This window comes from Pithys albifrons, chromosome 1 (assembly GCF_047495875.1).
Source record: "Pithys albifrons albifrons isolate INPA30051 chromosome 1, PitAlb_v1, whole genome shotgun sequence".
Classification (NCBI taxonomy): domain Eukaryota; kingdom Metazoa; phylum Chordata; class Aves; order Passeriformes; family Thamnophilidae; genus Pithys; species Pithys albifrons.
The window spans coordinates 65,705,675-65,730,767 of record NC_092458.1 but is presented as its reverse complement, the minus strand read 5'-3'; the positions used below and the strand labels follow the sequence as shown (position 1 = coordinate 65,730,767).

Below are 25,093 nucleotides of genomic sequence, written 5' to 3'. Positions count from 1 at the left end.
AGTGGCCTGAGCAGCTCCCAACAGCCACCATGGAGAGCTGGAACAGAGGCTCTCTCAGAGCAGGCACCCACCAATACATCTTAAGGAACATCTCAAAGGCCAATCCGGGGATGTTTTAATGTGGCAAACAGTGGTTCGGGAAAGGCAAGCATGCATTTTCCTATAACACTTAAGCCATCATAAATAAATTATAAGTTTAAATGATCTTTTACCATTCCCTGTCACAATGTGAAAAACTAATAAATATGCACTTTGCTTTCAGAACAAGTATCATAAAGCCTTGAAATGTTGAATTTAAATGGGCTCTTTGGGAATACAGTGTCTTAAGTTTCTTAGCTGACCAGATATCTGGCAAAAGTTGTTCACAAATGTTCTCTCTCCCTGCTTTTGTAGTGTTTATACACCAAAATGAATATTCAGCAAGGGATCCCAATCAGCTACAGAAACCAACCTGCTCACTGGGAACATACAATTAACACACAGGCAGTATCAACTGGCACCACAAAAGGAGAAGAACTGAGAAGGGAAGAAGGAGAAGCATTTAAAATAAAAGCCATGGCTGCAGAGTGTACAGAGAGGCATCTGGTGCAAAAAGCAAGCAGGCAGAGACAAGGGCAGTAGGACCCATCAGCCCCAGAGCACGGCGGGCAAGGCTGGTACCAACAGCAGAGGCTGCAACATTCCCAGGTGCTGCTCTGTGCCTAGTTCATAAGATTAGATCAAATTAGGCAAGCAAAACTATTTGAATTTCAAGCGTTTCCACTCAGGGTCTCATTCAACTGTCTTGCAATTCAAGCACATGCCCCTTCTGCTATGCTTTGGCCTTATGTCAAGATCTGAATTATCACACTGTAGGATACCAATTTGTTTTTTCCCCCCATACAATCTGAATTTCACTATACTATGGCTGTAAAGAGGAAAAATTCATCCTGTTTACAGTGCCATAATGATGCAGAATCACAAGCAAAAGAAGACAGACTATATTTTGGCACAGGTATTTTCTCACTGTTAAGCTGCCAAGTTACCCATCCTTTTAATTTCTGCTTCTTGGCTGGCAGACTCAAACATTTCTCTCTGACATGAATTCAGATTTTAATTTCCACTGATGACTAAATGAGCCAACGACTCACTGAATCTACTTTTTTTTTAAGTTCAGATAATTGCTGTACAAGAAAAAAGTTAATATTATTTAGAAGAAAAGGGGAAGGGGAAGGAGAGAATATGTATTAAAATAAATTCACCATTTTCTACTAGAATTCAATAGATCTTTAATTAACAACTGTATTGCCAGAAGAGGTGGGGAGAGGTTTGCCTTAATCCCGCCAGCATTGATTGAGGATAATTATTGACTTTTCCCCAGAAGATTGTGACAAGTCAAAATGGTGGTAAAAACAACCATTTCATATCATCTCTATTTCAAGGAAACTTTAGTCCTAATCAAGATTTCTCAGTCCTGTGGCAAAAAAGAGCACTCTCAGTCTGAAAACAGCTAATGGGCTAATGTTTGTGCCAATCTATATGCTATTCTGAAGCAGATCTTTTCCTGTCTTTTAAGTTGAGACTATTCTTCCTTGCAAAGGCAATTAAATATTCATCAAGATTTAGAGCACTCCCTCAGGCCAGCAGGTATTTGAACTGAGGCTTAGAGGTCTGGTTCTACTTTTCTTTTTTTTTTTAAGAAGAGACTTAAAAGTCTGGGTTTCTTCCTAACTCTAAACTCAGAATCTGCAACTTTCAAGCTCTTCACAGGACTGGGAACATGACATCACATGTTCAGGCCTAAACTTGAGCAGGATAAAAAATCCAGTTCTGCCTTTACTAATTCAGATAAAAGTACACAAACAACATTTGGTTATGACAACTATGTTGAAGGCACACATTAAAATATGCACAGCAGCTACAGAGATTGCTACATCAACCATATTTCTTGCTGTTAAAGTGTTTTACATCTGTATCTAGTACTTCAGAGGACTTAAAACCTCCTCCTTCATTACATATTTACTAAATACATAATACTGCAACCCAGCAAAATCAAACAGAAAACAAGTCCCCTGAAACTCTGTTTTTCCTGACCTCAAAGATCAGCTTAAGGCCTAAAATACAGATTATCAACACTAACTTCTTGGCATAGATTATTCATCCACCATATGTCTTTGATAAAGGCACCACAAAAACAGATAGGACAATGTTTTAGTTTGCCTAAATAGTAGTCTTTTTAACATCAAAACAGTAACCCAAATGAAGTCCTGTACCAAAAGAAGCATTTTCTTTCATCGTATGTAATGCTATGTCTGTGCTTTGCTGTGTTCCCATGAAATCATAGTCGGGCAGAACAGAAGCACTTTGTTTTGGGGAACTATTCACGTATGTGAATACACATCTTAAGTTCTCAGGTCCATTTTCTGAAGCCAGTATTCCTGCATAACACCAAATATATTCACACAAACAACCTCCAGTCTTTTAATGTCTCTTAAAACATGCTTTTATATTTGTTTTTTTTCCCTGAAAAAATACAAGTGTTACAGATCCTTTCCAAGATAAGGACAGTAAGGAAGAAGCACTTAGACTCAATTTTACTAATGGGCTCCTGTGACATGCCATGCTTTACATTAGCTGCCCTCACATAACAGGTTTTACATCTCTAACATTTCCTCACACTTACTAGATCCTCTAACATGATTGATCAAGGAAAGTGTCTAAAGATGGCGGAAAGAAGTAGTTCAGTTTGGGGGAGAAAATTTTAGAAATTAAGTAGGAAACAGTCCAGACATCTAAAAATCTGCCCAACTGAAGAAACTGGGGGAAAAGGCAAGACAACTGTATTTTTATATGTCTGTAGGTTTATAACCAGTCCAGATACCCAATAAACATACTTAGATTTGAATGCTGAGCACAGAGATTAGTTTATTGACACTTTAATCTGACAATATAGGGAAGCTCCTCACTCACCAGTTTAAGATCCAAAGCCACAGAGCTACTCACCCATCGGCCAGTTGTCATACACATGTTTTGCAATATCTGCAGCAGAGTCATTCGGTGAAAATAGGAACTCTTTTGTTTTCCCGCTTACCAAGATGAGGCGCAAATTTATCTGGTAAAAAAAATAAATAATAAAAAATATCAGTATTAGGAAAGTCTACAGAGAAGACAAATTATTTAAATTTTTTTTATGGTAACTGAAAAGTTACCATTGGTTTTGGAAGGAGATTGATCCAAGTAATTTGAGAAAACAGCTTAAGAAGGTGTTAAAAAGAAGGCCAAAGAGGTCAACAAAATTTTGTTTGCTTACACATAATCTAGAAAAATTAAATTCTAACAGCTGGTGGTTTTGCTTATAGACACCTGAAAACTGTGATAGTTACTGATTGAATCAACTGTGCCCTCAAAAAAAGCCTTCAATAGAGTAGAAAAGAATTCTCGTAAGGACACACTGGCAACAGAGCTTCTTGAATGAAGAGGAAAAATATAAACCTGAAACATTAACTTAGAGAGCATTAAAAATATCAAACTCTGCCCCTGAAGAGCCTGTGAGCCTAAATAAAAACCCGAGCACTCTCATTCCAGCCCTAATCTCAGCCAGGGGCTCCAGTGGCCACAGAGACTGAATCCCTCTGCCAGCCTTCTGAATCCAAAACTTTGTCCCACCACTCTTTCACTACAAGCAAAGTGGTTGAGGTCCACATGCAAGACAGTAATAATATCACACAATAAGATAGAAGATATTAATGAAAGAAAAATTATCGTCAGCACCTTGAGCCATAATTTTCCTCTGTTCTATTTGCAAATTACTGAATACAATTCCTTTCCCATACAGCATTAAAATAACACATATAATGAGCTGACTATGACATTATTTACAATGCTAAAGAGATTAAATTTGGCTCCTCAAGTAACTGCTAGCGAAGTCACAAAAGATGTTTGGGTAGCTAGCACTTACCAATGCCCATGGCAAGTAGCAGTCGAGCTGCTGTTGTGCACTGACCTACAAGCCCACATTTCTGTCAACTTCTAGCAGGATTTCAGTATCCTAACTGCTTGGATACTTTTTTCCAAGTCACACTGTCAAACCGGCTCTCACTTTATGGTAAGTTGCAACAAAGCTTTCTTTGTCAGAATGCACTAAACTGTTTCCTGCATCAAATACCAAGGGGAAAATTTACAGCAATGCCCAAGTTTTCTTCAGCCTCAAAAATCTCAGTGCATCATATCCACATGACAGCCCTGCCTCAGTTACCTCCTCTCCACTTATTTCAGAAACTCTCTAGACAGATTGTCTATTCCCTCTTGAACGCTTTGGCTTGGATTCATCTTCAAGCACCTAATGGAGGTATCCAAATTACAATCTCTATGATCCAGCACACTTCAAGGTCAATGAAGAAAATAACCCCTCTCCTAAAAGCAATTTGGTCTCTATTTCAAAGTGTAGCAAGCATAAAAAGAGTGAGCATGAAAGAGCTAGGTTCCCTTCCCTGTGCTCCTGTTAACACCCTTCTGGAGAACAGATTCTACCATTAGACCAGGAAAGCAGCCAAGCAGTGCTGTCTCTGAGAAAGCACCACAGCCCCTGTAAGAGTATTGCTGCATACCAGGAAACAGAAAAAAAACTTTAAGGTGAAAAGTTGCAGGAATGCTATTTAGTCAATGACAATTCTTCATACAATTCAGAACACGTTTGGCTATACACATTAAAGTTCTGTTTTCTTTGATATTTCCACAATGATTAAAGAATTACTTTCAAATCTCACCAATATTTAGCAGAAAAAGCAGACCAAGTTCCACAGATCCTCTTTACTCCAAAACCCTGACTACAGTAATGAATTACAACTTCAAAAAGTTGGATTACGTCCATTTATTCTTTTGCTTATATTGTCTTTCAATTTAAGTATTTTCTCCCCCTTTAGCTGTTTTCACTTATGTACATACAGACAACCCCTACATATATGGTTTCTTTAGCTGGACTAACCTAGACAAGCTCTTCAAGCTTTCTCTAGTGAGGTATCTATTTCCACATCCATCCTAGGAGCTTGTCTCTGCACATTCCAATTTCTTCTATTTTCTCCTCAAACAGATGCCTATTTCTGAAGCATACTAAATGATGTCTCACCAGATGTTTGTACAACACCACCAGTAATTTCCTCTGTCTACTGGAAACACCTTCTGTGACTGTGTTCCAACAGCACATACACCTTCTTCATAACTGCACCGTGCTGCTTGCTCGGTTACCTCATACCCCTCTGAACTTCAACTCCTTCAATTATTCAGACTCCAAGCTTTTAACTTGGCAGTATCACCCTAAAGCACATGGCTCCAAATTTCATCCCAATCCTATTACTCCACCCCTCAGAGGGAAAGGAGGATAAGTGTAAGATTTATTCTGCATCACAAAGATATTTCAGATTTCTCCCATGTCTGGGTCCATCCACACCAAAATTCTCTGTAACACTTCTTTCTCTCTACACTACGAGCATTTTTCAAATGTCATCAACAAATGGACCAATTTGACTAGTTCAGCAATTGTTTCATAATGATTATAAGAAGGAGCTCTCACTGAGCTGGCTTCCCCCCTTTCAGCTCGGTCCTTTATATTAGGCCCTTAGACCCACAAAATTTCTCTAATACATTTTAATTTTTCCTATTTAACCAACAGTTTGCAATACAGCACCACATCAATTACTAAGTACATATTCAGATGACACTATAAAAATGTCTATGTAGCAAATAAGTTCTTGTCATCAGCTTGCCATGCTACAGCTTTTGGAGGTGGGGTGTACTGCATTTGATTCCATTCCATTGTCTCTATATCTCATTATCTTTAATTATTTTTTGAAGCATTAATCATTGCAACACCAATACACTGCCAAAAATTTAGGAAGTACCGACTGCATCCCAAACTGTTACTGTACTTGGAATGGGCTGCCTGTTCAAAAGAACGAACAAACCAATCTCAAATTTTTGACACTAGAGCCTATGTAAACCCTACAGGTGAGGTGCTTCTTGACAGGCAGCCATCCTGCCTCTCACTCCCATTCCCCATATCCATTTCCCATACTCTAAATGGCTCATTAGACACCCACCCTTAGAATCCTAGAATCAGTTGGGATGGAAGAGACCTCTGAGATCATCAAGTCCAATCCTTGATCCAACCCCACTTTGATTACTAGATCATGGCACTCAGTGCCACGTCCAGTCTCACCTTAAAAACCTCCAGAGATGGTGAGTCTACCACCTCTCTGGGCAGGCCATTCCAATGCCTGACCACTCTCTCTGGAAAGAACTTCTTCCTGATATCCAACCTAAACCTCCCCTGGCAGAGCTTAAGCCCGTGCCCTCTTGTCCTACTGCTGGTTGCCTGGGAGAAGAGACCAATCCCCACCTGGCTACAACATCCTTTCAGGGTGTTGTAGAGAGTGATAAGGTCTCCCCTGAGCCTCCTCTTCTCCAGGCTAAACAACCCCAGCTCCCTCAGCCTCTCCCCATAGGACTTGTGCTCCAGACCCTTCACCAGCCTTGTTGCTCTTCTCTGGACTCGCTCCAGCACCTCAATATCCTTTCTGAACTGAGGGGCCCAGAACTGAACACAATACTCAAGGTGTGGCCTCAACAACGCAGAGTACAGGGGAAGGATCACTGCCCTGGTCCTGCTGGTCACGCTATTTTTGATACAGGTCGGGATCCCATTGGCCTTTTTGCCCACCTGGGCACACTGTTGGCTCATGTTCAGCCTCCTGTCAATCCAAACCCTGAGGTCCCTTTCCACCTGGCTGCTCTCCAGACACTTAGTTGGCTCCCTCTAGTCAAGCAGTCCCTAAACTCTGGGTGTAGTTTAGCTGTGGTGTGGGTTACGCATTTGTAAGATCATAGCTCTTTCCTAGGCAGCAGACATGACACCAAACCATCAGCTCCCTAGCTGATTTGGATCCTACAAGGAGATGGTTAAAACAAACCAAGAAGATCGGCCCTTCCCAGCACTTAAAGTATGATTATAGCACAGCATTAATGTAGAACTGAGTTTTCAGCTAGCATAACATCAGGGGCACATGTTTTGTGGTATTCTCATTACTCAGTTCTGAGATTATCAGGCGCACTAAAGTGAATACAGAGACATGAATATCACTGAAAAATAACCCAAACCATCTTGGATACCTGGAAAATTTTCTTAAATCATATTTCTGCAGTTAACAGACAACATAAAATCAAGATAAAGCAACAGGAGGGGGGAAAAAAAGTGAAAAATGTTAGATCCTTCTTTCTTCCCCCCTCAAGATGGATAAGTTTTTTGTTGCCGAAGAGCATTTCTTGTAGTCTTACTATGGAATATAAAAAGCACATCAAGATAAGCTAGTAATTTTACAGAATATATTAGAAAGTATGTGTAAAATGCAGGATGAGTATCTTTATATTAAAAAAAATTACCAAATATCAGCAGAAGCCCAAAATAAATTCTTAAGCCAGTCAAACAGATGTTGCATCAAGTGCAAGGAAACAGCCGTTCTAATGCAAGGTTAAAGTATTTTCTTATTTATAGTACAGCATGCCACTGACACATTTAGTTTGCATGTTTTTGTCTCTGTCTATATATAAGATATATATTTATGTTTCTTAATCATGCCTTGAAGGAATCTTAGTCTTGAGTTGCACATCACACTGCCCTAAAGGGTTTGAAGCAAAGAACCCCAAAACGTGCCTTGAGAGTCTAATCTCATTCCCCTCAAGAGCAGTGGGAAATTTAACAGCTTCCAGCTGCTGTACTACTTAATCTTGAAAACAAAGTACAGGGGATCTGAAACAAATACTTCTGCCAAAATTCCACTAATGAAAGCTCAGAACCATAAGAAATAGGAAAAAAAAAGACAAACATATGAGTATGCATATTTACTCAAAATACAGAAGAAAAACTTGGCTAGGTAGAGTAGTTTTGACACAAAAGCAGCAAATTTTAACTTTTCAAGTTAAGAAAGGATTCTTAGTGATCTTGTCTACTCTGTATCCTGTATGTTAAAAGTCAGCAAGGAGGTTGTGTGCGTATCCCTTGCTTGAAGCCTCTACACCCACTCTCATCAAGTGTCTTGGTCGCAAGAGACACTTGCAATTCTCATGGCCCTGACAAGTTTGCTCTTCCACTGGGGATGTAACAAGGACCATCCTGATTATCTGGGGAGGTGTTTCAGGCTACTAAAGGGAATTCCAGCCTTTTGTTATGACACAGTGATATAGAATCATAGAATCGATTGGGTTGGAAAAGACCTCCGAGATCATCAAGTCCAACCCTTGGTCCAACTCCAGTCCATTTACCAGATCATGGCACTCAGTGCCATGTCCCCAATCTCAGTTTAAAAACCTCCAGCTCTCTGGGCAGCCCATTCCAATGCCTGATTACTCTCTCTGGAAAGAATTTTTTTCTGATATCCAACTTAAATTTCCCCTGGCAGAGCTTGAGCCTGTGCCCCCTTGTCCTATTGCTGAGTGCCTGGGAGAAGAGACCAACCCCCACCTGGCTAGAACTTCCCTTCAGGTAGTTCTAGACAGTGATGAGGTCACCTCTGAGCCTCCTCTTCTCCAGACTAAACACCCTCAGCTCCCTCAGCCTCTCCCCATAGGGCTTGTGCTCCAGTCCCTTCACCAGCCTTGTTGCTCTTCTCTGGACCCGCTCCAGCACCTCAATAAAATACAGATCATATCCTCACACTTCTGATTATAATGTCAACTGCAACATCATTGGTGAAAGCAGTCAAGAGCACCTACAGTACCAGAAGCAGGATTAAATACAATTTGCAGACTACAACTCCCCTGCACATTATGTAATGGCACATTCTGTTTGTGATCTCAAGCATGCAAACCCTCTCCCCCTCCCCCCAATCTCATAATCACAGCTCCAGTAACTACCCCATCAGTTACGCTGCATACACAATAAAAATTTTCAGTGTAGATTATATTCTGTAAACAACAACAAAAACCAAAAGCAAATAAAAATGCCAAACAGAATAAACTCATAAATATAAATTTTCTGCAAAGATTTTAGTAATAACTGTGACCACAACTTTTGGAAGAAAAATTGGCATTGCACATATGCAGATGTAGAATAAGCTGTGTTTTCTATGTTGTTTTCTATGCTTTTCTTCAGTTGTTTTAAGATTAAAATACATACACAAAGCAATTTTTTTCTCAACACCCAATACCCTTACTTCTTAGTTGAAGGAGTTCATAATTATAATTAAGTTTGTTCTCCAAAGACACATCAATGTTTCCTAATGACTCTAGGCCAAAGAGAAACCTTCCAGCACCATGCAGTGCACTTGGCTGACTGGATTCCACTAGACTCATGTATGAGGTTGAACTAAGCCCAAATAACTGAGTGAAACAGCAGAGTAACTCAGGCCAAAACAGCAGGGGCTGCAGGTTCTGGATGCCAGGTCACTCCTGGAAATGTATCCACCTGAATATAATGAAAAACTTCGGTTTTCACACTTCCTGGAAGGCTGCTGTAGAACCTGACAGTTCCACTGAGTGCTTTCTTCTCATTCCCAGCTTAATTCCTGGAGATGTTACACTCACCTACTTTGTGCTTCAGCAAAAGAAATCCTTGGGGTTCCTATGGCTCTCTTCTATATCTGCAGATAAGGACACACTTTGCTAAACTAAACAAGCAAAGGTTTTCATCATTAAAAGGCTGGCCCTTGGTGGGATCGCTGTCTCCAGAGTTCTGAAGCACATCAACAGAGATTGAGGAAACTGGGCTTGGTAGGCCCGGAGGGCACCTCTTAGGAGCCTTCCTAAACTTAAATTACCAAGACAACGACCTCTTTGTTGAGGTCCAAGACAGAACACCAAGAGACAACCATCACAAATGGTAACAAGAGGCTTTGAACAGTGATAAGGTACAAAGTTTTCACCCTGAGGACATCAAAACAGTGGTGACCCAGAGATGCTTTGGAAGCTCTGTCCTTGTGGATTTTCAAGATCCAACTGAGAAAGCCCCAAGAAATCTATTCTGAATTCACTGGTGACCCTGCTTCCAGCAGGAGGGCTAGAAAATGTCTTAAGGTCCTTTCCATAGTGAATGATTCTACTATTCACTTTAATCAAGACTAAAGCAGATATGGATTAATCTTTCCTAAGTATGTATAATTAGAATTCTACACAGTATTTCAGGAATTTATAAAATGATACTTGAACTAAAATGATACTTAAATTGGCTACAAAAGCCTCTCTGCTTTCAATACAAACATCACAACTGTCTGACATTTGCAATGCAGTATTCTCACAATGCTCATCTCTAGCCCAGTTGTTTCCATGACATAAACCTTCAGGCTTGCATTACAAAACAGAGCTTTTAACCACCCATGATGCTCAGAATATTTTTATATCAATGCAATTAATTTTGTTCCTATTAATTCAGTCTTTGAGATAATCCAATCTTTTCCATACTACACCAGGATCATCTTCTGTACTACCAATGCTTCCACATTTTCACCATCAACAAATTCCATGAGCATACTGATTTTCCCAGTGTCAGTAGGATAAACAAATATCAGAAAGATAGCTGGTCCCAAAACTATCTTTAAAGAATTCCACTAAGCACAGCTGCCAGTCTGACACTTCCACACTGAATGCAGTACCTTACCATCTTCTCCAACCAAGTCATACTATCTAACACTGCATTCCCAAACCGATCCCTTCCTACTCAACATTAACTACTCACTGAAGACCAGACAGAACACGCTTCTTCTGCATTTCCCTCCTCTGGGGAACACTCTCCTTGCAAAGAAAACTGGCTAATCAACCTGTCTGTCATAACCTAATTTGGGTAAATATATACTGTGAATTTTACGCCATTATTTCCTCTCTGCTCCTTCTCAACATCCTTCCTGAGATGATTATTCAACTGTCAAAGTCTTTCTTCACATCTTTTCACTCATTTATCATACAGATATTTTACAACTTGCATGTCTTTGACCTGAAGAAACACCAAGCATACAAATTCTTCAGATATGCCCCTTATTACTAACCCAACACATTTAATCAGCATCTGCCTCCTTGAAATCCAAACCCTTCAGGTATACCCCTACTTTGTTTATTCTTCCATTTCATTTTAACTGTATCAGCTCATGACCAGTTAGTTGAATCTAACTCTCTACTCCAAGCAGCCTCCTGAAGATTTCTGGAACTTCATGGGAATTTAAGAGACACATCCAGAATAATATTAGCTCCTTCTCAGACAAGAAACAAGATGATAGAGGGACTGTGGTGCATAAGGTAAGAAAGCAAGTGAGCAGAAGTATGAACTTGTAGCCCAACAGTGCAAACATTCTCCATGAGAGAGAAAAGATCCGTGATCCTTGAGTCTTACTCAAGAGTTACTTGGCAAAATAAATAAAACTACAGTTCTTAAGAGTCACACTTCTAGACACCATTTTCACCAGACACTTTATAGCAAATACAGGTAATTTAAATGCACTTCCTCAACTGAACCTCTAAAATTTACACTTTGGCAACACTCAGAACCCCTTCATTTATCTTTAGATGCACAAGGGGGCTTTGCTCTACCCTTGTCATACCTCGCATCCATAATTAATTTACTCCATATCATGGACCAAGGGTTGGACTTGATCTCGGAGGTCTTTTCCAACCCAATCGATTCTATCATTCTAAAAGAAAAATTGACATGGAACATGACAAGAAACACAAACTGTCCATGTGAATAAACACAAGTTTCATCACCTGCAGCTGACTGACAGAGCTGTATCACTCATTCAAAGCCACACCACTTGTGAAAGTAGGACAATCCCAACATGACACCAGGAAATTGTGACAGCATCCCACATCACTCTCTTCAAGACTAAGGTGAACTTCATAGCCTATTCCGATGACACACTCATCCTTAGATTACTACAAACTGAAACAAATTCCTTATTATGTGCAACTGCTTTCTCAAACAAGGAACTGCTAAGGCAACTTTGCACTGCTAAAAATTAAGTCAGCAAATTTCAAGAGTTAGAAGTGAAGAGAAAGAGAAAACCAAAATAAAGCAAATTTTATTCAGAGAGGAAAAAAAGGCAAAATCCTATAAGCATTTAACTCAGGAGCTATGACAGAACTAGCTGTTTCTAAGGAAACCATGACATTCTTGAACTTAAAATCCTAGTGCTTGGTCCCACTTCATCCATTTCCTCACTTCAGTTCAAAGAACACAGGAACAACGGCAATATCCTCCTATGAGTTCCAGGTTTATTTTTAAGAAGACGTGTAGGAAGCATTTTCTTCAAAATAAACTAATACAGACACTATGATGAATAACCAGTAAGATACAATGGATCTCAATGTAGCTTACACACTCTTTCCTTTACTATCCTGCTGCATTCCTGGAACAAGGCTGAGTTGGGTTTTTTGTTGTTGTTCAGCTTGGGGTTTGGTTGCCTTTTTTTTTTTTTTGGAGAGGGGCAAGGAGAATACACCAAAGTGTCTGCTGGAGCTAATTAAGAACTAAGAATTCTCAACAAAAAAGCAGTTTTAGTAAGACAGTAAAAACAGAGGAATAACTTTTTCTTGAGGTTCTATCACTAAAAAATTTTTTGATGGTTTTATGGAATAAGTGTCCACCCAGGAATAATTTCTCTCCCAGCAGTTCGAGAAAATAAAGGCAATCCATTACCTGAAATAATGCAAGTACCCAACTATCCAGTCTTCTCAGGTAAACTGGAACTTAGGCTACTGTATCCCAAATACATCCTTTAATCACAGGGTACAGAATTAACTTGTGTCCTGCTGCCTCCCAGGAGAACCCACTCACAGGGAGGCTTCAGAGAGAGACCTTCTCTGATGACTCACTGGCCAAAGACAGGGCAGTTTTAACCTGCACAGGTTATAAATTGTCTAAGTCCATCAAGATGGCAATATGCAAATTAAACACACAGTAAACCATGTCTTCAACACATGTCAGAAGACCATGAGACTTAATACAAATAGGTAGTAAAAAAAGCAGAAAGTAAGCCATGTGGAATTCAAGCTTGCTGTTTTCAAAGCTCATCCTTTCATCCCAGTGTTGGGAGTAAGCATACCTCCACTGAGAGATAAACTGACTAAAACATGAAACAGAGAAATTGATGTGTTGCCGCCCACTGTCTCTGGTGGGTCCCGACGAACCACGTGATACCAGACTTAGAGGTCAAACAACAACAAGCCCAGCAATCTCACCCGGAAGAGGCTTTGGATTTTACCTTATATGTTTCTAACCTTAGCCTATGGAGTCAGATGTGCTGTGCCCGGGGCGGGGTTATCTCAGCTTATAAATGCTGTCTAATTTGAATAAATTTGGGATTTGCCTGAACACCATATTGGTGTGTGCGGTCTCCTTTGGACCCGTCCACAATATTAATGTATTTAGATTAACAGGAAATTTTGGTAGAGATCATTTTAGCAAGCAGCATACCATGCTGAGCCAGTCATTTCCAAACAGAAGAGTGGAAATAATAGCAAAACTTCACCAAATATCAATGCACACACACGAGAAGTTTGCGCTTGCAGACTGAACCAGTCAGCTCTGGTGAAAGCAGCCACAGAGAGGTGGTTTGGTAACCACAGGGGTTTAGAGCCCTTGCTCTCAGGAGGGACTCTCAGCAGCTCTGGAACCAGGCCATCCTGGTGAGACATATCCTGGGGGTCCCTGACCCGTAGTACATGGAGTTAGTGATGAAGCACCAACACAGGCTTTAGTATGACTTCTTCTGAACTTATATGCAATAATAGGAGAGAAGAGCATTCCATATTTTCTTTCTGAAGTGGGAAACTGAGTAGGAGAGAGAGAGAAGAAGGTGTCTATTTCTATATTTTCAATCTCTGTCTCCCTAAAAATATCTTAATGACACACATTTGACTCCAGAATTTAAAAGTGAAATCAGCCCATACCATCTGTGTTACCATCCTGCCACCTCTTCTCCAGAGCTGCCCCTGGATAAGCCCATCACCTTTTTTCACCCTCTCCTACCAGTCGGTATTTGAAGCTTAGAAGTTCACCACACAAACATGAATAATGATAATTCTAGGCACATACTTAAATTTGGGTTTAATTCTGATCATCACTCAACATTTGTTCTAATGTATTCTCCAGAGAGAATATTTACACAATATTTTAAAATATTATTTAGGAGAGTTCAATGTCATCTTTTAAAAGACTGATGCAAGATCATCAAGTCTGTGAATACTTATTTTGTGAAATGCCTAAAATCTCCAATTTGAAAGCTGCTGCTGACAAAAGAGAACATAGAATTCCAAGGAATGAGTTCCATACATAGCTACTTTTTCCAAGTCCAAGGGGCAAATCAGACACTCTCCTTCCCCAATCAATTATTTTTTCTTATCTTTAACCAATTTTGTACGGCTCAATTTGATTTAACCAACATTCCTAGAAGATTACCTAGACTGGGAGGCATTACAATTTTATAACCCAAGCAGGTCAGTAAAACCATATGCAAGGCTTAAAGTACGTATGGCCAGACTTCGCGAACGCAGATTTGGGCAGGGCTCTCCCCACGTGGGTGTGCCCTTCCAGCCTGCGCAGTGGATTTTTTAGGTGAGGCACAGCGTGCGCAGAACTGGCCCCACCGTTTAAGTCCTGAGGTCCATCTGCCACAGCTGAGCGAGCTTGGACAGTGACAGGGAAGTCCTCGGGACTGTCACAGCACCCGGTACTAACCAGGGCTGACCCTGCTGAGCATCCAAGATGTGACGGGATGGGATGTCAGGAAGGCATTGAACTGCCAGGGGACGGTCCCACTGAGACTGGAACTCAGGTCCTTGGAATTCGGAGTCCAGAGTGCTCTCCATTACACCACGGGACCACCCCAAAGCTTAAAGTGATCTTCCAGTTATAACCCAGATGAAAACAAGTATCAGCTTCAATTTGACAAAAACTGAAGTTCAATGACAGGAAAAAAAAATGTGACCAGAAAGAAAACATTAAAAAACATGAAAAAATGGACATTCCAAGGGAGCTGCTACTTATTGGAGTAATCAAAACAATTGTAATTGCAAGCAGCACATGTTCATGGATATCATCGAGTTCCACACGTTAATTTTCAGGAGAAAGTAGAACTGGTTTTTTGAATGTTGTCAATTTTTAAATGGAGATTTTAAAAGAGATTTTTCATATTAAGTTACCTAAACATAATAAAGATGCATTGGGCTCTCTGCATTCCTTGGCTAATCTTTATTTCAGAAGTCCAACTGCTCTTCCTTCTGCTTCTGTTTTCTACCATGTGAGACAGGAACAGCAATTAAGGATCACTTGAAAGTCAGTGTATATATTTATGTATATGAATGTATAAGTGTCAAGACACAAGTAATAGCCAATTAAGAAAATTTCTTGAAAAATCTTTAAATAAGGAAAAAACACATTTATTTAGAAAGGGAAAAAAACCACAATAAAACTTGAAAAAAACCTCAAACTAAAAAACCCCAACAAACAAAGAAACAAAAAACAACACAACCCACCCCCCAAACCCCTCAAAAATCATGCCACTGTCCTGAAAATGAAAGGCCTATCCCTTAGCTATGAAGGCATAAAGATTCATGAGGTCTTGCTCATGAAGATCATAGCATGAGATTATACTTCTTCTCAGAAACAAATTCATCTCCAACGCAAAGCCTATTTTTAAAATGTGCTACTCCTCAGTCCCCCCAAAAGGGACAATCAACTACAAAAATAGCCTGATTTGGAGCAGAAGAAAAATAATACAGAGAAATGAAACAAACAACCTTCTGAACCCAACTTTGCCTTTTCTTTCCTCTTCCAGTAACTGCTGCATTATATGGGTTTTAATACAGTTTGCAGTATAAAAAACAGACTGTGACTAAGTAGAAGATTACAGCTAATATAAACAGTATTCGCCACTTAAACTAGACACAGCTTGAAAAACTCTTAGGGAGAAAAAGCCACTCCCTAAAGCCAAATAAAGAGCCACATGGTCCCCTGGAAGTCCCCTCATATCAACTCTGAGCTATTAATAAGAACATTCTATGAATAAAACAAAACCTCTCTAAGATTGCTTTAGGATCTACATCAAATGAACCAGCAAGAGGGGGTTAAGTTTGCAGTATCTCACTGGGACTCTGCTGACAGGCCCTTCATCTTGTATGATTCCACAATTTAGTCAGCACCAAAGCATTAAATTTTTCAGGCCTTGAGAGTACACGTAAAAAAAAAAAAAAGGAAAAGAATCTTAAATATCTTTTAAAACATGAAGGAGGCAAAGAGTTGCACTTTGACTTAGAGACGTGTTTCAGTTCACTTATGGTATTCAGGGAACACCATAAAATTAAATTTTTATTAATGGCTACTGATTCCCAGCTTCACTGGGCTTACCGTGTATCATGGCAGTCAGCCAAAGTTCTGCCATTCCAAAATACCACCTAAATCACTGAGCTGTGATAATTAAAGGCAAGAGACAGGACATTACATATTTTTTGTCTCTGATGCAAAATATAGTTCACATTTTAATCAAAATGGATGTTTCAATGACCAGAGAGCTCATTTACTCTATCAAAGCAAGCAACTCAGATATGAATGAGAACACAACCTTTTTTAATTGTTTCCCTCCAAAAATAGTCCAGAGAAAACACTGAATTATGTGACAAAAGATCAAGGACTTTGATGCTGATGCCAATTATTCAGAATGCAACTCTTCAAGAGCAAACAGCCAGACTTTGACCTATGCCTGTACTTCTCAGTAATGAACACTCTTTACCTTTCATTTTTTTCCCTCCTCAATGAACTCCCCTTAATGTTCAACAAAAATGTAAGCCATGTTTACACAAAGTTTACATGTTTTTCTCCTATTTAAACATTATGGCACTAATGCATCCCCAAGTGAAGTCTGCTCAAGTCAACTGACTGAAGTTAATGGAAAAATATCACAAATAAGGTCTAACCCAGTTATTCACCGTGCTCTGCATTCACTTCGAATGCTAAAAGGCACAGCTTACCCACCTTTCTTTTACTGCATGCCAGCAAAGTGCTTGTGTTCTTCCAACCACGTGGCAGCCTAATAATAATTCTTATCCTATCTCCATCATGAAGAGCACTAGCACATCTAGACTGCCTACTAATGACTAAAAGAATTGAAGCTGCCCTTTTATTTTGGTCTCCTCCTTCTCCAGAATTGTTATGCCTCCTATACAGTCAGAACATACAATTTAGCAGTTGTTAACTTCCTGCTCAACTTCCTTGGATGATCTAGTTCCTGATGGACTACCCCTGTATGACTACCACATGACTTTGTGAAGTACTTGCCAACACAGCAGACAAGTCCATCCAAATAAGACTGTGTCTGCCTGGCAAGGTACCTCAACCTTCTTCATCCATAAAAGTTTTCTTCAAAGAAAATTAGATCACAGTGAAGAGGAAGAAAAAAATGAATTTGTAAGAAAAGCATTTTTTGAGAGCACACATTTGTTTTTCCTATCTTCATTTATATTGCATGTCCAGTCTACACAAAATGCATTGAATTAGATAAAAATGCTTCATTCCAGCCCTCCAGAAAAATCTATTTTCATAGAAATACAAAAAGCACAAATTTAAGATCCAATTGATATTCAGGCATTTTCTAAGCATAAACATCCTCTTGGTCTAGGATCTCACTAAATCCTTACCAGGAGGAGAGAACAGTGATGCCTTCTTGAAGGCAAAACAGTCTTTTAATGGGTGGTGATTATACCAACACCAGCCATGGCTGCCAGTTCTCACTGCACCAACAGCTACATTATAACAAGCCATCTGCTCTGTGTCAGAGGAGTGACTAAGGTTGGCTTCTGTAAATCTGGGGCAACATGTGTTCTAACTTGCATCTCAATTATGGTTTACAAGACACTGTGTATGAATGACCACAGAGGTATGCCATTGAAAGTCCCCCAAAGTACCGATGATGCTTATTTTTAAAGCAAAAAGGAATTAGTGTTATTTCTCTGAACTGATTTGTTTGAATCTGTTTTTGTAAGCAACAGGAGACGACATCATTTAGCAGGCTTTTCTCCTCCATACATTGTCACGTTTGTCAGAATAAAATCATTTTAGACTTAAGTCCTATTGCAAATCCTTAAGTTTCCTGTGGTCAATACAGCTAATACTTACTACTTACTCACCACCTTAGCCGCCTGAGTTCTCCGAGATGTGGAGATGACCTGTCTCTCTTCTCCTTTTTGTTTCTGGTGTACTCAAGACTGCTAGTTTTTTAGGATAGCTGTTTCTTACACTTTACATATAATACACTCAGGTTACAGCTGTTTTACAGGACAGATCTTGATTTAAAACTAAGACTGTTGTATTAATAGTTCCACCTATGCTAAAATTGGTTTTAAAGACCTCTTTACCTCCTATTTTTACTCATGAAAAAGGCATGACAGTCTAGAGAGCATCAACTGACCATGTTGTGAAAATCTCACTGGTACCACTGGTTGTAACTAACTATAGTGAAGGAGAATTATTTTCCACACAATTACTAAACTTTTGTATTTATCTCAATTACAGCATCACTTTGATGTTATGAGAAAGAGCAACCTCTCAGAAAAACAAGCCAGAAGGTTGTCTTTCCTACTGGGATTCAACTTGCCCAAATTAAGAGTTGTTGATAGATGTCCATGACAGCTATGATGTCCAATTTATAACAAAAATCATTATTTAAAAACAAAGAAATCATATTTTGATTACAGGAAAGATGCCATAGCTTTGTGTTTTCTGTCATGACATAATAGAAGTTAATGGAGCTGAGAGAAGAGGATAAGAATGGAATTTAGCAAGCTGTCAGGAGACACAACATTCCTTAGTATGAATCTTTTGGGGGGAAATATGTACATAGAAGAAGAACAACAAGGCTGGTGAAGGGACTGGAGCACAAGTCCTATGGGGAGAGGCTGAGGGACGCTGGGGTTGTTTAGCCTGGAGAAGAGGAAGCTCAGGGGAGACCTCATCACTGTCCAGAACTACCTGAAGGGAAGTTCTAGCCAGGTGGGGGCTGGTCTCTTCTCCCAGGCACTCAGCAGTAGGACAAGGGGGCACGGGCTCAAGCTCTGCCAGGGGAAATTTAAGTTGGAGATCAGAAAAAAAATCCTTACAGAGAGAGTAATCAGGAATTGGAATGGCCTGCCCAGAGAGGTGGTGGATTCCCCATCCCTGGAGGTTTTTAAACTGAGATTGGCCGTGGCACTGAGTGCCATGATCTGGTAAAGGGACTGGAGTTGGACCAAGAGTTGGACTCGATGATCTTGGAGGTCTTTTCCAACCCAATCGATTCTATGTCAATATATATTGGCTGAATGACAATTCTATGCATGCAGCCTGATGTTAACAGTGACATGGTTCTAAAGGTTCTAGTTTTCAGTTAAATGATTTTATAGCTAATTACCAAGTCAAAATTACAGCACAGCAGTAGAATTGTAGAAACAACCCTCTCTTACAAGGGTCTAGCACACACATACAGGGTGGTATAGAAGGACACAGCTGCTCTAAAGGAAGAGAATGAAAGTCCACATAGTCAGATCTGTTTCATTCTTCTCTAACAGTTTGGGAGATACACAATTATACAAAGCTGAAAGGGGGATCTGGCATTTAGAAAGAGAAGTGCATTTGTCATACAAAACAGCTATCAAGAAAACTATTGTCTTAAGCGACCCAGGGCTTGGGCTACTATTCAGCAAGGTCAATCAGCATCAACCTGCAACTGGAGATACTGTCCCTTAGTGGTGCCAGACACAATTATGGCATCATCTGCTTTTCATCCCGACATTCTCATTCAGAAATTACTTTTCAATAAACACAATGAAGTCTCGTGTGCATATAACTATTTCATTGATTACTTCAACAGGCAAGGCTGTTTACTTATCCTAAACAGCCCATCAAATTATACAAAGTAAGTGTTGCATGAACACTGCGTAGTGTTTACATGACAAATCAAGGATCTGAGTAGCAGGGTAAGTGTGCACTGCCAGATACTGTCTGGGATCTAAACATCACCACGTTACAGGAACATTCAATCTTGTCATCTTGGAAACACTTTTAGAGTGTCAGCTATCTAACAGGTGAGTACCACCTGGGACAGTTCAGTTCTGTTTTAGTCTAAACTGTAAGTGGTGCTCAAAAACTTTGTTTAATTTTAAGATTTTTTAATTAAGTTTGAAACCACTACAAAGCAACTAGAAAAGGCAGTACAGAGAGTAACAATGGAGGAAATGTAGAAGTGAAACAAGATGACAGGCTACAAAAACTTGTAGAACCTGGAAACTGTCTCCTTGGGAAAAAAACAAACAAACCCTAAAGCAAACCACAAATAGAAAAAAAAAACAGGAAAAAAAATTCAACCCAGTTTCGGACTGCAAAGAACAGAGGAATAACATCAGAAAGGAAACAAAACAGCAGCAAAAGGAACAAAATCAAGTACAACAGTGATAAACATGGCATGGAACGAGACTGATGGACATCAGCTACAAATTTTGTAATGATACACGAAGCCTATGAGGCTCTACATCATGAAAAGCAACTGGCCACAAATATTCATTACACAAATATTCAGTTAAAAATAAGAAAAACCAAGGTACTAATCAGCTGAACCTCTTGAGTTGCAAACTTTTCACACAACAAGCAGTTAAATATACCTAACAGGATATTCCCCAAATAAAAGCTGGCCCAAAGTATGGAAGGTGCAGAAACTTTTCATCAACTATCAAAGATTATATTCTACTCTGTCAAAAACTTGTTTGACATTTTAAAAACTGTTGCACAGAGAACCAAAACAGACTCCTCCTGTAAGCAAAGCTCTTCTCTTCAAAACCCATGGTATTTTGGATCTTTCCAATACAGGCCTCAAAGGCAGGATTAAAAAGTTTAATTAGCTTTATATGCAAGTACTGAACCAGCTGATCACATTCACCTTCCTCCCCGAGTGCGTCAGTGAAGCCATCAGGGTACTGTTTGCTCTCTGAAGGAGAGACCATTGTTGTGATTACCTGCCAACAGTCAAATCTCAAAAGCCTTGGTGTCATCTTCTCAAAACAATGGAGAAAAGGTCACATGTACACTTTGTGTTAGGCAGGTTAGACCTCGCAGTCTTGTTCTCTTCCACACTCAGGAACTGAGCACACATCTGTTCTCCACAATCCATTTCCCTTCCTCTAAATGTGAAGAGAATAGACTTCATCTATACTAAACTAAAATCCTTACATTAATAAATTACATTAAACACATTCATATAGACTATACTGGGAAATATAACAGATTAACGTAACAGAACCAACCTTAAATACACTAAATATCAAAATCATAACGTCTTCATAAAAGGTAAGTCTCCATAAAGATTTTATAAAAATCAGTGCAAGAGAAGAGCAAATTATCTGAAAGCCAAAAAAAGTGAACAAACAGAGGCACATGTAAGAAAACAGATTAAATAATAAAAAAGTGACGACTGCTGCTAAAACCCACTGGTTTTTTAAGTATTATACATATACTGACCCAATATGGTTGAATTATAATGAACTATAACTCACAGGCAACAGCACTGTGAAAAATTACGATCTATTATCTGTAGAATTCAGTTTCACTACTAGTGTGAATCCACATACAATATTAATAATTTACACTTTCACAAAGATAAAAGAAAATTGAGACAGTATCTCAATCCTATATTCTAGAATGCTTGTCAGCTCACAAGTTCAAACTTCTCTTCGATTTCTGAGATGCTTCCTTTGCAAGTCAAATATTATCAGTATTTTTACAAACGGCACTTCTATCTTTCCCCATTAAAAGCTTGCTAAATGAACAAAAGAGTAAAGTCCATACGCCCACAAACACTTCCAATTATTAATTACAGTCTTACTTCTCAGTATAAAAATCTACCTATGGAAAATACTAAATTGCAGATGAAGTCTTATTTTGTCACAAACCTGTTCTGGATATTCTAGAGAAGGGAGTAAAATCTCTATGGAGAATCTCAGTTCCACAGTGCCATAAGTGAAGGATGTTTTCCTGCCTTCTGTGACTGGTTTTGGCTCTTGAAAATTAACAGCTCTGTTTGACGTAATTCATGACAATCATTGTCACAATTATTCTTACTAAATTACATCTTTTGTCTCCTTAAAGCAAACTAGTAAATTCTACTGAATGCTTACCTAGCACATCCTTTGTGCTCTTTAAATATTACCTTTAATCTGCCTCACTGCGCAAAGACAATTTATACAGTTATTAACTCCTACAGCATTTTCCCATCCATTTTATTACCTCAAGCAAATTATTAAGCATGTTTTCCATGTCCAAAAAGGAAGTAATTCAGCATGTGGCTCACTCAATTTTGGTCTATTTAGAAATACTGTATTTAACCAAGAAAAAGTAACCTTTTACCCACAAAACAGCATTTTTACCTTTGCATATATCTGAACTTCTTATTTCTCCCTGAATTTAAGGGTTAATAACAATTTCCTGCTATTCAGAATCTATTATTTTCTCCGTCAATGTTTAATAGTAAACATAACTCATAATATGGTATTTCTGTGTGTAGGTAACATTTCGGTCAAATACAAGTGTGCTAAGTCTAAGGTGGGGCGGTCCCATGGTGTAAAGGAGAGCACTCCAGACTCTGAATCCCAAAGACCTGAGTTCCAGTCTCAGTGGGACCATTCCCTGGCAGTTCAATGCCTCCCTGCCATCCCATCCCGTCACATCTCAGATGCTCAGCAGGGTCACCCCAGTTAGTACCGGGGGCTGTGACAGTCCCAAGGACTTCCCTGTCACTGTCCAAGCTCGCTCGGCTGTGGCAGATGGACCTCAGGACTGAAACGGTGGGGCCAGTTCTGCGCACGCTGTGCCTCACCTAAAAAATCCACTGTGAGGCTGGAAGGGCACACCCACGTGGGGAGAGCCCTGCCCAAATCCGCGTTCGCCAAGTCTGGCCTTACATACAAGTCTAAAGTGCCCTGGGAAGTCTGGAAGAACGTAAGTTAGATCTTTCTTTACATACTGATAATCATTACTATAAAACATGTGCACATACATACAAACACATTCCTTCAGAACTCTGCAAATTGTAATATAGACCTAAATATTTCCTGCCTTCTAATTATTTCTCTGTGGTTTGGTGACAGCACTTGCAAGGGGGAAGGTACTTGCAGGAAGCTCAGTTAGTATAGGGACATAAATCAAAAGGGTATTTCACCCTACTTCTCTGCTTCACAAGCTACATTCACAGACACTCATCAGTTAAAGACTTCCAAGGTTTCCAAAGGAAAACACAATGGTAATCCCTTGTTATTACACTGTTTGTTTCATCAAGGAAGGAAGTATAACTGGCATTAAACCCACAAGAGACAAAGTCATAATGATTTTTAATTATTAATTTTTCCTCTCTCTGAATAAACTAAGCTCTGAGTGGATCCTGAGTGTCCAACTAACACTGACTAAACAGAAGAAGGTGCAAGTGAGGTCTCTGCATCATTTCCATGTGCTTGTTGTGGGGAGAACCTGGAAGTCTGACTCGCAGCTCCCCAGGCTCTTGCTTCTGCTGCTTCCTAGCAACAGGCTGGAGCCAAACAGATTCTCCTAAAGAGCTGCTACTGCTTCGTAGAAAACCACCAAGAAGAAAACCAAAGAGAAATATTAAAGATGACAAGTCGCTAAATGGACCCCCTTCTATCCCCTTCTGTCTCTCCAAAAACAAACACATGTTGTCATAGAGTTGGTCCTGCACACAAACCAATGCAGACAGAAACAGTAGGAAACACATATGGGGAAAAATTATCCTATAAGCAAGCAGCAAGATTAATAGTTGGAAGCATAAGGTCATGACAACAGGCCAAAGGCATAAGTCTCAACCTGAGAAAGCTTTCCATGTGCATTTTGAAGGCTGTGCCCTAACTATGCACACTGCAAACAGTTTCAGTTGACATGTTGTCCCTGGACAGGGGTGTAAAAGCACCACCCCAAGTACATGCTCCTACTCTGAGCTTAAGAAACAGAACAACAAATATTTTTCATCAGTGGTTTTCACAGGCAGTGGTCCCATGTGCAGAGCATAAAACTTCTGAGCCATCAGCTTCCAGAATTAGCATATTTTAATGACCTTACAACTTCTGATCCAGAGTGCTTAGTAAGGAAAACAACTTTCAGTCATTCCAACAGTACTTTAGGAATTTTAGTGTATTTTTATGCTAGCTTCTTTAGCTTTTGTTTCTATTGTAACACTTGAAAGTATGCTCTAGGATAGAAACTGTATTACTAACCAAAATCTTTTCCTCTTTGCACACATTCAAGCATGGAAGTAGCAAAAAACACAGAACAAATATTTAATTTCTTGAAATAACACTGATTGATTCCCTTTCCATAAAAGCTTTAGGTGCTTGTGAAGTATGAATACATATCTTTTAAGAGACTGGATATTTTTATATAAAATAAAAGATTTGTAGAGTTGTTTGGGTTTTTTAAGTCACAATTATTTTAATTGCTCATGAAACCACGCAATTACATTTTTGATGTATAAAACTGCAGGTTGTACACCCAACTAAAACTTGTCCAGAAAACATTTTCAGAGAAAGACAGACCTACATTTGCTGCATTGTTAGTATATACAGAGTTAGCAGGAAAGACATAGCTAACATTGACCCAAGATTTCTGTTGAAGCCTTTCGCACTGATCACAATTAATATTCTGAGACTTACACCCGTGACACTAAGATTTGCTGCGCTGGTTTCCACTTAAGACAGGACTTGCTCTGTTTGTCCAAAATGAGAGACAGAATGCAGTGACTGCTTCTGAGAAAACTGAAGAGACAAGGACAAAGCAGAAACACTTCCACTCATTTTTTAAAACAACTTTTTAAAATTTAAATTAGAGTTTGAAAGAATAGTTTCAAGACAAATACAGATAAATGTAAAGGTCCAGTGGTAATGCTTGACTGATATACTGTGTGTCCAACATTAACTGTTATTCTATACACAGCTACCTTCTAACTCAAGAGAGGACAATTCATTTATTTACAGCTATCTTAGAAACTGCATCAGAACACATTTACTCTTTCCTGAAAGAGTTACATCTTGAAGAGAAGCTTCGCAATAAGTCATCCTTTGC

The 25,093-nt window shown here is 39.4% G+C and overlaps 1 protein-coding gene across 1 annotated transcript in view; it reads right to left on the bottom strand.

Moving 5' to 3' along the window:
• Positions 1–25,093, bottom strand: part of UBL3 (ubiquitin like 3) — a 61,870-nt gene that overhangs the window by 7,918 nt on the left and 28,859 nt on the right. Inside the window, exon 2 of the mRNA XM_071553165.1 lies at positions 2,983–3,091. Within this exon, the coding sequence (XP_071409266.1) occupies positions 2,983–3,091 (109 nt within the window). The remainder of the gene's footprint in view (positions 1–2,982; positions 3,092–25,093) is intronic.